Source organism: Caretta caretta, chromosome 17 (assembly GCF_965140235.1).
Source record: "Caretta caretta isolate rCarCar2 chromosome 17, rCarCar1.hap1, whole genome shotgun sequence".
Taxonomy (NCBI): Eukaryota; Metazoa; Chordata; order Testudines; family Cheloniidae; genus Caretta; species Caretta caretta.
This window is the reverse complement of record NC_134222.1, coordinates 8,974,754-8,989,054: the sequence shown is the minus strand read 5'-3', so window position 1 is coordinate 8,989,054 and position 14,301 is coordinate 8,974,754. Positions and strand designations below refer to the sequence as shown.

Sequence of the window (14,301 nt, the reverse complement as noted above, 5' to 3'; positions counted from 1 at the left end):
TAAAGACTGGGCTGCCCCATTTCTTTAAAAAGTATATTGGTTTTACCTTCAAGATACTATAAAATTTGCTCAGACATAATTTAGATGATTATATGTCTGACATTTACAGACTTTTAGAACTTTGGGTGGAATCTTCATTCAAACTCAAGCAAACTAATTAACATAAAATATTTTGCTGTAAATGCTTTGGTAGAACCCAGATCTTTCATCGCCTTTATATAAATGTTGATTTCTCTGGGATTTTTTCTTTCTCTCTAAACACTGTATGTTGGGTGTTTTTGTTAAACTTAGATGTGAGGTTTTTTTTAAGGGGGAATTGAGAGAAAGACGGTAGAAAAGTTAGGGTTGTAAATATAGGGGGTAGGGGATATTGTCTATTTGGCATAGCCTTCCTCTGCACATGCACACAACTAAACATGACAGTTGCACAGAATACCCCCAAAACGTTTCATACTGGGATGCTGCGTGGTTTTGAATCAGAACCTTTCGAAATTAAACCTAAAGGTCCCACAAAAAGGATAACTGGCTAATGAAAAGAATAATGCAAGAGAGAATCCATTTGGAATGACAGCTGTGAGCCTTTTAAAGCTTTTCTGTGCTGATCAAAGCTACGGCTAACATTGTTTGAAAAGAGGATATCAGTTCTCCCCCTCCACCTTCTTTCCTACTCAACCTATAGCGAATTTTGAATTCTAGATTTCACACTTTTTTTTTTAAGATCAACGAACATGATCTCTACTTTTTTCTATCTAACTCACGTTTAAAACAGTATATTCTAAGAAGCAAGAAAGAGTTTTTGGTATAAAATGAAGTGTTTTAAATGGTGAAGGGGAATACATTCAGAATTGGTGCTGTCTCCTCTTCTCCCTCCTGCTTCTCCCCCCCCCCCCCTCCGCCCTCCAAAAAAATCTACAGTCCCTTCTGGAAATCCCTGTTTGGAAACATTCATGACTTCATGAATGTTCACACAGTGCAGTGTATGTATGTATAAATGCTGCCTACCTGTCCACACGTTATTATTTAACATTTAAATTGTAATAGCACCTAGAGGTCTCAATCCCCATTGTGCTAGGTGCTGTGCATACAGGAAATCACAGTCCCTGCCTCAAAGAATTTAGAGTCCGAAATACATATTTGTTTGCTAGGCTTAATTCTCTGGGCATGTTTAATGTATCCTCAGTGTTGCCAACTCTCATTATTTTATCAAAAGTCTTGTGATATTTGTTGTTTTTCCTGAAACCCCAGTAATTATTTGAGAGTCTCACCTTTCATATTAAATAAAAGAAATTTCTAGTCTGTGGTGGTGAAGAAAAGCTGACCCAAGTGCAGACCAAACACTCAGAAAACAGTAAACAAATTTAAAAAAAACCCCACACTTTGAAAAAAAAACAAAACACAACCAACCTCATGATTTTTAAACTAATCTCATGATATTTTTTGAGGCCTGACTCATTATTTTTGAATGTTTGGGGTTGGCAATACCATGTGCTTTTTAACGTTTTAACGTTACCCCCTTTAAAAAGAATGACTCGTGAAAGTAAAGCAAATCCTCAGTTACTTGGTTAAAAATTCCGGTCCTCGTTTTCGGCTGTGCTGACACCCATGACTCTAGCTTAATCTGCAGGGGCTCTGCACCTCTGAAAACCAGACCTGAATCTTCTAATTATTTCTCTGCTCTCTTACCAAGGAAAAGAGGAACATTTGTGGAACTGGGAGACAGGGTTTGTGCTAGAGAGTTTGAGGCCCTAGTCAGAGCATCTGTTCCTTCCTTTGTCTAGAAGCTGGCTTTTCCAGGGATACTGTAAGGCTAGAGCTGCATTGGGGCCATAGTCCCCAGGACCCTAATACCAAAATCAGTGCTGAGGGATGGCCAGGCTGGAGGTGTGACAATAGGGAGCATCTAATGGCTGCTGCTCTCACTCCTAACTATGGATAGGCACTATCCTGGTGGAGATGCCCTTGAAAATTCAGCACCATAGGTGGCTGCCTTGGGGACCTAACCCTAACAGCAGCCCTGAATGGAGAAGAGTATGCTGTCCTGTTAGGCCTACCACATCCTTAGAAAAAGGTACTATGATATCTTATGGTATTTAAGAGCAATAGGATTGTAATCCTTTTATTCTTTAGAGCAGTGGTTCTTAACCTGGGGTGCACGCACCCCCTGGGGGTGCGAGACAGCCAGATTTTTTTAAGAAGGTAAATCATCGAAAACACACATTAAGCACAGGCACGTAAGTACAACTACTTTCTTTCATCAAACCTATGTATTTATTAACATGATACATTTTTTAACGATTACTGTAATATACAAACAAAAAATATACCTAGGTTTAAAGAACTAACCTACTTCAACGATTTTTTATAAGGGGTGCGAGACCATATTTTGAGAACCAAAAAGGGTGCAGGCTGCAGTAAAGGTTAAGAACCACTGCTTTAGAGGGTTCATTCACCAGCGTTTTTTGACTACTTCTTTCCTGCATCTCTTATCCCCTCGCAATGGAACCATGCCTCACCAGTAGGTCTCCTTTGTAATGAGTTGGTTTATGGTGCTCACTCTCTTTCTTGAGCCCATCTCTCCGAAGTCCTTATGGGGTTTCCCTCTTCTCATTTTCACACATGCCGATGTTACTCTCCCCTGGACTGTACTATTTATTATATTACAGTAGTGCCAAGAGGCCCCAACCCCATTGTGCTGAATGTGGAACAAAGAGACATAAAGAGAAATCTATGACCAACAAAGTTAAGGACAATATGAAGGTTTTTTTAATATATTAGGAACAAAAAGAATCCTAACCATGGTCCCTTATTAGATGGAAATGGTTGAATTATCAATAATAATGCAGAAAAGGCAGATGTGTTCAATGAATATTAAAGTTCTGTACTGGGGGGTGGGGGGAATGGATGATGTAGTCTCATCATATGGTGATAACACTTCCATTCCACTCGTATCTCATGAGAATATTAAACAGCAGCTACAAAAGTTAGACATTTTAAAAACAGCAGGTCCCGATAACTTGCATTCAGGAGTTTTAAAAGAGCTGTCTGAGGAGCTCACTGTACAGTTATGTTCATTTTCAATAAGCTTTGGAACACTAGGAAAGTTACAGAAGACTGGAAGAACACTCATGTTGTGCCAGTATTTTAAAAGGATAAATAGGATGATTTGAGTAGTTATAGGCCTGTCAGTTTGACATCAGTCCCGAGCAAGATGATGGAGCTGCTGGTACAGGACTTGATCAATAAAGAATTAAAGGAGGGTAATGTAATTAATGATCAACACTGGCTAATGGAAAATTAATTGTCAAATTTAATATCTTTTTTTATGAAATTACGAGTTTGGTTGATAAAAATAATAGTTTTGAGGTAACATACTTAGACTTCTGTAAGGCCTTTGACTTGCTACTGCACAACATTTTGATTAAAAAACTAGAATAGTAAACAATTAACATGGTACACATTAACTGGATTCCAGACTGATAGCTCTCAAAATGTAATTGTAAATGGGAAATCATCATCGAGTGGATGTGTTTCTAGTGAGGTCCCTCAGGGACTGGTTTTTGGTCCTGTGTTGTTTAACATTTTTATCAATGACTTGGAAGAAAACATAAAATCATCACTGATAAAGTTTGCAGATGACCCAAAAATTGGGGGAGTGGTTAATAAATGAGGAGGACAGGTCACTGATACAGAGCAATATGGACTTCTCGCTAAACTGAGCACAAACAAAAATCAATATGCATTTTAATACGGCTCAAATGTAAATATGTGCACATCTAGGAGCAAAGAACATAGGCCGTGCTTACAAAATGTGCTGGGGGAGACTCTCTCCTGGGAAGCAGTGACTCTGAAAGAGTCAGCTGTGGCCAAAATGGCTGAGGGGATCCTTGGACGCGTACACAGGGGAATGGAGTAAAGGGGTTATTTTACTCCTGTACTGGAACTGCCATGTCCACTTCTGGTGCCCACAGTTCAAGAGGGATGTTGAAAAATTGGAGAGGGTTCAAAGAAGAGCCACAAGAAAGATCAAAGGATTAGAAAACCTTTAGAGTTTTCTAACTGCCTTAGAGTGATAGACTCAAGGAGCTCCATTTATTTAGCTTAAGGGGTGACTTGATTATAGTCTGTTATAGTCTGGGGAATAAATACTTGAAAATGGGGCTCTTCAATCTGGCAGAGAAAGGTAGAATACTATCTAGTGGCTGGAAGTTGAAGCTAGAGAAATTCAGACTGGAAATAAGGTGTAAAATGTTACAGTGAGGATAATTAACCATTGGAACAATTTACCAAAGGTTGTGGTGGATTCACCATCACTGATCCTTTTTAAATCAAGATTGGATGTTTTTCTAAAAGATCTGTTCCAGTAACTATTTTGGGGGAGTTCTCTGGCCTGGTTTATACAGGAAGTAAGCCTAGATGATCACAATGATCCCTTCTGGCCTTGGAATCTATGAATAGATGAGACCGACAAAAGCCAGGAGAAATGGGGTGGTGGTATCCCCATTTTTCAGACAGGCTAAACTGATGCACAAAGAAACTGTGATTTGCCCAAGTTCACACTGGAAGTCTGTGATACAGCCAGGAACTCAACCCAGGCCTCCTGAGTTCCAGCCCTGGGCACAAGACGATCCTTCCTTCCTTTATGCTGAGGGTGCTGAGTGGTTCTTTGTCTCTGGTGTAACGTGTTGGTTAGCCAACTCAGGCAGCTCTGGAGGATCTCTTCTATAGCCTACTCCTTCCCGCACAATTGGTGCAGCCATACGTCCTCCGCTACAAGAAACAGGAAGGGATGTGGGAGGATGTCGCCATAGTTGACTGTGTTTATTGCTGAATTATGCTGGGTGCCACAGTCTGACGCTTCCACAGTCCTGCCTTCAGGGGTCCCCCAACCAGGCAAGTCAAATTCTCACCAGCAAGCTCAGCCCTCCAGACCCTAGCAGTCACACATACAAGAGGCTTTTCTTATATTTTTTTCAGACTCCACTCCTGTGTTTGTCATTGTGCTGATGCTGTCGCTCTGCACAAGCCGTTTCATAGTTCAGAAGATACTCTCAGTAACAGTAATTGTTTGAACTTCTTCTATAGCACATTTCAGCTGAGAATCTGAGAGCACTTTTCAGGCACTAATTCATCAAGTCTCTCGACATATTTCTGAGGTGGGCAAGGATCCTTATCTCCATTTTGCATATGGGTAAACTGAGGCACAGAGAGGTTAAGTGGCTTGCCCAAGGCCACACACTGAGTCAGTATCAGAGAATGGAATTCCTGAGTCTGTCTGATGATCTAACCGCTGGACCATGCCTCTCTCATGACCTTTAACAGGTGCCGATGTCTTAGCGCTATTATCTACTAACATGCGCCTTTGGAAGAACGATGTGTAACCCACAGGTCAGTGTATGCTATGTGCTTGGTTGACACCAGGCATTGAACCAGGGATCTCCAGGGCTGAAAGCATTAGCCTAAAGAGCCGAAAAACTCTGAAGCTGGGGGCTCTGACAGACTTGCATCATCTGTAGATCAGCCACAAAGGGGGAAGGGGGAGATACAATGCGCTCTGACCAGTGGGTTACCCTGGACAGAGGAAGATTGTCCTGAGCAAGCTCTCAAACAGGGAGCTGTAACAGAATCACATCCTTTGTGGGTTGGGCAGGGGGGGCCATGTACCTGCTGTGCCGTGTCTGTGTTAGTTTTGTATCCAAAGAACTGGCAGAGAGGTGGCTGTTTAGACAGATTTAAAATGGTGTTGTCAGAGAGGGAGAAACTCAGAAGCCTTCCCCTAGGGCGCTGATGTCTAGCGTGGCACTAACTGGGTTGTAAGTAATGTAACAATGAATTAAATAGGTTTTGGTTCACTAATGAGTCTGCTGGTCTCAGTGCTGGGTATGTTGACCGGGTCATTGAGAATAGTTTGCTCCTGCTCTGTTTTGCCCGTCCTCCCTCAGTCTCAGACCTGCCCGCTTTGTGCAGAGCGTATCAAGCTCCTGTTGTTTTCAGAAGCCTGGGATCCATCCAGGACTATGCCTGCCAGGCTATTTGACACAAGCAGGCTGTATTATGATGTGAGGGTGAGGTTTCAGGTGGAACAACCTAGTTGCTCAGGGATGCACACTGGGAAGGGATCAGGCTGCTCCCAAACACAGGGCCTTTCAATGCATAGCACTGACTTTTTATGCATGCTCAGTAAAGATCTCACTCTTAGAATCTGCATGCCTGCTGCATCACTCTTTGCTAATGAAAGCTGGGCATGGCACTTCCCCTGCGATGAATTTCATTTGAGCTCCAGCCTGGAAGGAAGCTTTCTGTGCAGGTACAAGTAGGTGTAATCTGCAGTTTACAGCCAGGGGTTGCTGCCTGCCGGTCCAGGCAGGGCTTTAACCACCCTCCCTTTCTTTATGGCTTGACAGGGATATGTGGGGGAAAGTTGTTGTGGGGTTGTTGTTTTTTTCTTAACCCAGCACACGGTGAAGAAGGTTGAGCACCTCTTACATGATATGCAACATCCCCATCATCTCATTTCTCTGATGGAACCTCTGGATGCAGGTTTCTTATTTTATTCTGTGGTTTTGTTTCTGCTTTGCAGCCAGAGTCCGCAGGTGTTTACTTGCTACGGTCTGCTCTGAAATAGCTTTCTTGCAATCCCCCATACCTCGTCCAAGCTTAATCAGTCTCTTGCATTAACTAAGTCAGTGCAAGCTCTCTTTGAAGGAGCTGAGATGCATTTTTCCATCTTACTAGTATTTTCTCAACTTGTAGTTATTCCAGTCACTGACTGCTAGTGACTACCCAGGTTGGGGCCTTTGGAAGGCATTTGAAAAGGGGCGGAAGGGAGGAGGAGGAGTTATCTTTAATGTCTGCTTAGTTCACCCTTCCCATTCTGTTAGCATGTCGATGCTGACTGCAGTTCAATGGAACTGAACACTGGTGTAAGGCTCTTTCAGGTGGCCAGTATGCACAGCATGACTATTGGGAACGGAGCCCAATGACGGTGTTTGCACAAGGCTGGAGGAAGAAGCAGTGAAACTCCATTATGTGAGTAGAGGGCATGTGTACTAGGCTTTCATAGAACTTCATCTGTAGATTTCCATGCTTGTTACAAAGCAAGGGGTAAGTATTTTACACACGAGGAAAGTGAGGCATGAGAGGTGAAGTGATTTGCCCATGGTCACGTGTTGGTCAGTGGCAGGGGCAGGAAATAGACTCCATGTCTCCTGACTCTCGCCCCAGTGTTTTCTCCATGCCACCTCCTCTGGGCAATAGTCACTATTTCTACTTGAAATGTCAAGTAGATTTTTCTTTTTGATTGAGCCCTCTTGGTCCCTCCCCCACTCTAATGCCTGCTCTGCTCTTTCGTTTTCTGTAGTGTAGCCCTTCAATTAGTAGCAAGGCTGCTTCTGGGATCTGGGAGGAAGTGGGCTGCTGGAGCTGCAATTAACTGGATGTATTAGTTGACACAGCTGTGTTGTATGTGTATCGGCGGGTAGCTCTCCCCTTCCAGCCTTTTGCCCAAACACTCGCCATTTCTCCCTTCCTTCCCCCGCCCCCATTCCAACAAAGACATCCTGAAACTTTTGCTATCCTCCTCCTCCTCAAATCTGTCATGGAATTTAAGGGATTTCAGGGGTGGGGGGAAAGGCAGGTAGTGGATTTTCAGTTGAAATTCCAAACCGAAATCTTCTGTGCTTAACAAGCCACACAGGGTTGGTGTTTAACTAATGCAGAATAATTTATCGGTTGCCTATTCTGAGCCTTAATGTGAGGCTCCTGCTGTTCTATGCGCTCGCTGCCCCTTTTACGACCAGTCTCATTCCGCTCTTCCCACCAGTTTTGATAATCTATTCATAGGAGCTCCTCCAGGAAAAGTGCAGTATAGGATGTTAAGGGTTGGTCAGCACAGCCAGCCGCCAACAGTTTGAGACTGCATGAACAGAAGAGGGGTGCACTGGAATTATAGGTGAATATTTTATTTCCCATTTGTCGTGGCTGGAAGTGCTAAATTCTTACCCAAGTTGCCATATGATCAACGGCCAGATCTTGATTATATCTCCCCTTTCTTGGTTTGGTTGTAACTGAAGTCTTGATTCACTTCTTGTTGGGAAGCAGTGGGGAAACGGGGCAAAGTCTTTCCTTCCTCTAACTATGAGAAGAGCAGTTGTGGCAGTGAGGGTGCAAAATGGAGCCAAACACACATGATGGATGAAATGTTCCCATTCTCAAACAGCCATGGCTCTCTGCAAAGTGGGATGAGGCAAATTCCATGCTTCATGTCAGGGCTTTGCACTGGCTCTTTAAATTCAGCATCCCATCCTTTGGTTATGTGTCACCCACTTGATTTCTCCCCAGACTTATTTGTGTGTTGGAAAAAACACTTGCATGTAGACAGCCACTCACTAAAATTGTGACCTTAGGGCATCGTAGTTAAAAACAGATGTGTCCTTGTTCTCCCACATGAGGCTGTTTCAGTATTTAAAGTGAAACTAGTGATGCAGGAAGCAGAAAAATTTATCTGTGAAAAATTGAACTCCAAATATTCATGTTAGCTTTTTCTGAGTAATAAGGCAGCATGAAATTGATCTGAATCCTCAGGGCTTTCTTGGACAGCATTTGAGCCCCTTTCAAAACATTTATTGTAAAATATCTGCTAATTGGAATGCCTAAATCCACTTTAGTCCTTTGGAACAGCTTAGGCGTCTTGTTTTCTCTAGGCAGTTATAAGCAAAGGATACACAAAGAAGGACAGGGATCATTTCTGCAGGAAGGGGACAAATATGATGAGTAATTGAGCTCTTCCCTCCTCCTTTTTGATTTTTCAGTTGGCATAGTGATGGCTCTAGATAACGGTGGCTATTCAGAGCAAGAAGGGCTGGTGCTGCTTTCCCTTCTACGATGCAGTGTGGCCTTCACCTTGGATCTCATCCAAAGTCCATTGAAGTCAATGGAAAGACTCCTGTTGACTTCAAAGGGCTTTGGTTCAGGGCCTGTTGCTGGATGCGGTTGGCTCGGAGCTGGCCTGTTTATTGCTTAAGCCCTATCAGATGCCAGCTGGCTCCAGGTGGACTCCTCTGCCCCCAGCTCAGCATGTCTTTTGCTTCACAGATTTTGGTCACAGGGTTCCTCCCTCCCCCAGCTTCGACTGCAGTTGCCCTGTTCTCTTCCGTCTCTCTGTGCTGCCCCCTCTCCCCCCACCGGAATGGCAGCAGGTGTCAGGTTACTAAGGCTGCCGATGCCAGGTGTTCCCACGTCCCAGATGAGATGCTGGGCTGCTGGAACAGCCCGCAACGGCATCTGCTGAGCAGGCAGCCAGGACACCCCCTTGGCCTCCCCACTTGCTGCTCCCCCTGCTGGATCCAAGTGAAGAAGAAGGGAACAGGATCAGAAGCGGAAGGGGCCCAATTCTGGCTCAAGGCTCTCCTTGTTCACAGGCATTGGTGACACTCCCCCCTCCCCAACACCTTCATCCAGGCCCCAGTCATCCCTTGGAGCCTCCACCCCAGCCCCAAACACCCTCCTGTTTATCTCCAGGAAAAGGTTATGAGGCCAAGTTCGCAGTCATTGCCTTCACCTGTGGAAAGAGATGGGTCTTACACTTCATGCTATAGGCGTGTAGGACAGCTCCTGATCTCCACTGACAAGCAGTTCCAGAACCCAGTATTTTCCACGCATATGCTTTGGGCCCCTGGGAGTTTTTCCCTTGGCTCCATCCATGTCTAGATCCCCACTGATCATAATAAGTTGCAGAGCGATAGGTGGTCTCTCTCTGTAGCCAAATTTTAGCCCTCTACATATAGAACATCCCTTTGGGACACTATGGCCCATGCTGTTTTAAACCCCAGTAGTCAGGGAAAGTTACTAACCTGCTATAATGTAGAGAAATACCTTTGCCGAAGTATTTGTCTAAAAAACAGTTTCTATTGGATGCATGAAGATGGGGGTGGAGAGGCAGAGGTGTTGCATACGCCTGCCTCTCCACTAATGAGTCACAGTAGTGAGTAGTAGCTCAGTAGGATGGTGGTGGGTGGGTCATGCCTCACTTCCCATGTGTGAGTACCTATGGCACTAGATCACCTGGGCACAGTGAATATAAGTGCAAGAGAAATATCATATGATACCTAGGATGGGAGGGTTGATCATTCTGTCAATATAAATGATGTTCTCTAAAGTCTGACTCAGCAGTGCGGGGACACCCCTTTACATAGTGCTGAGGGAGTCATAATGCTTTACTGACCAGGCTGGGAACCAGGAGACCTGGGTTTTATTCCCAGCTCTGCTACTGACTCTCTGTGTGACCTTTGGCAAGTCACTTAGGGTACTCTGAGGTACGGAGAAGCTATCTGTAAAATGGAGATAGTGCTATTTAGCCACCTTTGTAAAGCTCACTTTGAGACCTAAGGGTGAAAAATATTATGTAAATAACTAGAATAATAATAATAATAATTATTATATATATATTATTATTATTATTATTATTACAGCTTCAATGTAGTGTGCAAATATTAACCATGTTAATGTGAAGCCTGGCAAATCTATTTTCAGTAGGCGGCATTGATTCAAGGCTTGTGGGCTGAGGGAGCTAGTCTCTCTGGGTCAGGATTGGTAACCATGTTTTCCGAATCCTGGTTATTAATCAGTCCCCCCTTCTCCTCCCAACCCTTCCACCCCCCACACACTTCTAACCGTCCTCTCGCCCTGCCCCAAATACTCGCCCACACACAGGGGCAGAATTTCCCTAACAGCGCTTGAGTTGATCAGATTCTATTTCAGTTGTTTGGAACTCAGTGTCATGCGGAGGCTTTTCCCCGAGATTTGGGATAACAAATTCCTTTCTGTGAGCTAATTTTTCACACACCTGTCCAAAGCACACTCTGGAGTAGAATAATGCGTCTTTTGTTCAGGGTCTTTCTGTTGGTTTCCTTCTCCACCGCCATTATTTCATTCTTCTTTTGCATAGTAATGCTTTTTTGCCCTTCGTTTGAAGTAAATACCGGGAGTCCCTGGCACTTGAGCAAGAGAAATATGCTTTCCGGCTCTGTTTCTGACGCTGTCTTCGAAGGAGGTTTCACTGTCAGGGGCGCACACTGGAAGGAGGCAGAGGCATATTATAATATGGAAAATCCAAGTCTCATCTGAACCTCTGGGGCACCTTAGGGAGCCCACAAAGCCTGCAGTTGACAGGTTGCCTGTGAATTTTCACATTCACTATGGACCTGTCTGGAATGGGATGTGGGAATGTGAAGGATGCTGCTTTCTGGGCAAGTTGGTTGGCTGTGCATCATCTTAGACGGAGAAGGGGATTTCTTTGGGAGAATGGGGACACCTTCTCCCCCCAACTGTTTGAAGCTGGCCCTGTGTGTTCCATCAGGCCCTGGGGAATTTCGCTAATTGACTGATTGGTCCAAGTCTGGATAAGGGTTTGGGTTTGGGCTTGTTTCTAATGGGAAGAGAATATGGTTCCAGAGACTTGCCTCTGACCTGCCAGAAGTTTTCCCCCCGGAAGAGTGAATTCCATTTTGTAACAGCGAGCTCTGGCTAAGAGGAAAGTAGAGACTGGCAGGATACTGAGGCTTCTGCCTGTACCTGGGGGCCCGTTTACACTACCGCAGCAAAACTATGGCACTGTATAGGGGTTTTCCATCTATGGAGTTAATCCACCTCCCTGAGCAGCGGTAGCTAGGTTGACAGAAGCATTCTTTGGTTGACTTAGCTGCATCTATGCAGGGTTTAGGTTGTCACTCAGGAGGGTGAATTTTACGTAGCTATGTCAATCTAAATTTTAACTGTAGACCAGGCCTCAATCCGGGTTAGGGGGGTAGAGGAGACTTAGGCTTTTGACCCTATCACCCCAAATAAATCCTGCCGGGTGTCTTACTCTTCAGTGTTTGTAACAATTCAGCATCATAATGAGAGCAAACAGGCTTGTGTCATTGTTGAATAATAACTTGATTTGCTGTGTTTGTGCACATGTTCTGTATTTTGGGAACAGCCTCAGACAATAGCCTGAGGTAGCTGTGCATATATTTACATAGACTTTTTTTTCCCCCCCTAACAGCCCTATTACCGTATTTAAATGCAAGTATGTCTTTTTTAATTGATGTTTTAAAGTAGCTTAGAGTCACTCTCGCCTAGCTGTTCTTTGTTCAGTTTTTCCCCCGGTTACGTGTAGCTGGGATGATAGTACTAGAGTTAGTGGGCTTGTAGTTTGCTGATTTATCTGGAACTCTTTCTCTCTCTGTCTCTCTCTCTAGTTTGTTCTGCTCTCTTCTGCTGTCTCAACTGCTTCTTTAAAGTCGCAGTTGTTTTTCTGTGGTCTCTTCAGTGTGGCACAGAAGCTGTGTTCCCTGACAAGTTTGCCCCGTCTTGGGTCGTCAAAACTAATATCAGCAGCTGGAATTCTGCAAAGACCAGGAACCCTTCAGAGCCTCTTGCTGTCCTTTGCAGCAAGGGCATCTGGTGTTTTTGTTGATCACCTTTTCCCCTGTCTTTGCTTACTTAAAAATAAATAAATCCAGTGTCTCTGGCAGATTTTTTTAAATGAATTAAATTAGAAACCACAGTGTTGCTAGTGCGCAGCCCATTTTTTTGCAGTTTCACAGCATCAGGGTATGGTACCTGAAATTCCTTGATCTGCTGCTGTTTTGCTTTAGAAAGCTGCTTTTTTTTTTTTTAAATGCATCCAAGTGAAAAATTTTTTACTTTATCCCAGCAAACCTGTGTTCTTGAAACAAGGACTCCCCTGTAATTTTGATTACTGTCTTGTCTGTAAATCAGCATATTGCTTTCCTCTTGCAAATAAGCAAAGAATAAAATAAATGTATCCTTACTGTTCTGCAAAACTGATCTGAGCCCTAACAGTTTGAAAGCAAGAAGATATAAACCACATCCTACAAGCTGTCTCTGTGAATTTATTCACTCCAGTATCTTGCCTTTAAAACTTGCAGTGGCTCAGAAGACCTATGCACAGGATAAAAAGGCATCATCAGAGCATGCAGCCATTGAAATTCATTGCAGAGGATTTAGGGCAGGATTTTCAAAAGAAGGCCACAGGTGCTTCAATTTTGCATGCCCAAGTAGGCACACCATAAAGGAACCTGATTTGCAGAGGCTCAGCTCTGTCAGTAAATCAGGCTCTCTTAAGGTTCCTCAAGTCAGACCCCCCCTTTTGAAAAGAGGACCATAGTTGCCCCCAAAAGTGCTACAGTATTTTGCCCCTCCCCCTCCCCTTTTTTTGTTTGCTTGATTGATTTGGTTACACCTGCTTTTCATTGGATTTTTCCCTTTACCCTTCTCCTTCTTTCCGTGGCTAGGTTTTCCGGCAGCAGCCTATGGACCAGTAGCAGCAGCAGCGGTGGCGGCAGCAAGAGGATCAGGTAGGGGGGCCGGTGGAAGAGGCTGCTACATGGCATACCCTCAGAATGCAGGGGAAGGTAAAAGCTCTGTTGGCATTCTATGTGGCTGCAGCTGTCCATCATTACTCTGATTTTCCTCACACTTATCCTGGGGACCTGAAAAAAAAACCACACACACACACTACAAGCAGAGGCCACGAGGCCTGGAGCACCTTACACGAGGTTTACATAAGAACTGGCAAACCCAGGGTAGTGGGTTTTTTTTGGTATCGTTCATTTATTTATTTTTAAATTAAAGATCCTAAAGGACCAAAAAAAAAAAGTTTTCATTTCTCATGTGAAGTTTGCACTGGGTTAACAATGCAGCATTTGCTCTCTGCCTTTAATGCTCCAATGGCTGCGAGATCAAACCACACCACCCAGATTTGTGCCTTGAATGATTGCCCCCAGTAAGATATCATGGCAAGGTGTCCTATGGATTTATTTTTAAAAATACCTTTCCTGGCCCCACCTCCCAACAAAATAGTATTCTTTCCTCTGGAACTAGCTGGTTACCAGGATGGTAATTTACTAGCACAGAGCTTCCTGTTAACCTGGAGACAAAAGCCATCTGCTACAGTAGATTAGAAGAGATCCTAAAATGTTCATATATGCACTCAAGATCTGCTTTCCTTTGAACTCTAATTGGGGTGGTACAGCTGTAAATGCTGCCTGAAGTACAGGCAATCAATAAACGTTACCTGGAGCCAAATCAAAGTGGCCTGGCTGAAAGCACATGTATTGTTGGTTTCCAAAGTATCGTTTTTAATTTTCCTGCCATTCAAAGCTTAGTTTTTGTTTCTCAGACTGCTCCTCTTGTTACCTACTGCAAACTGCTGCCTAAGCTTCACGAGAAATGTTAAAGCTTTTCTCTCTGTCCTTCCAAACGCTTTTTTTTCCCCCCTTAAGGGAAATAAATAAATAG

At 43.9% G+C, this 14,301-nt stretch overlaps 1 protein-coding gene across 21 annotated transcripts in view; it reads left to right on the top strand.

Moving 5' to 3' along the window:
* Window positions 1-14,301, top strand: part of MSI2 (musashi RNA binding protein 2) — a 383,853-nt gene that overhangs the window by 329,940 nt on the left and 39,612 nt on the right. For 9 of the 21 annotated variants that reach the window (XM_048823532.2, XM_048823540.2, XM_048823533.2 and 6 more), the window contains one exon: window positions 13,296-13,415. The exons of 2 other annotated variants lie outside the window; for them this stretch is intronic. In XM_048823532.2, coding sequence (XP_048679489.1) covers window positions 13,296-13,415 — 120 coding nt within the window. Of the gene's footprint in view, window positions 1-12,040; window positions 12,065-13,295; window positions 13,416-14,301 lie in introns of all 21 variants that reach the window. 10 more of the 21 variants (XM_075120743.1, XM_048823541.2, XM_048823547.2 and 7 more) reach the window with 3 other exon arrangements.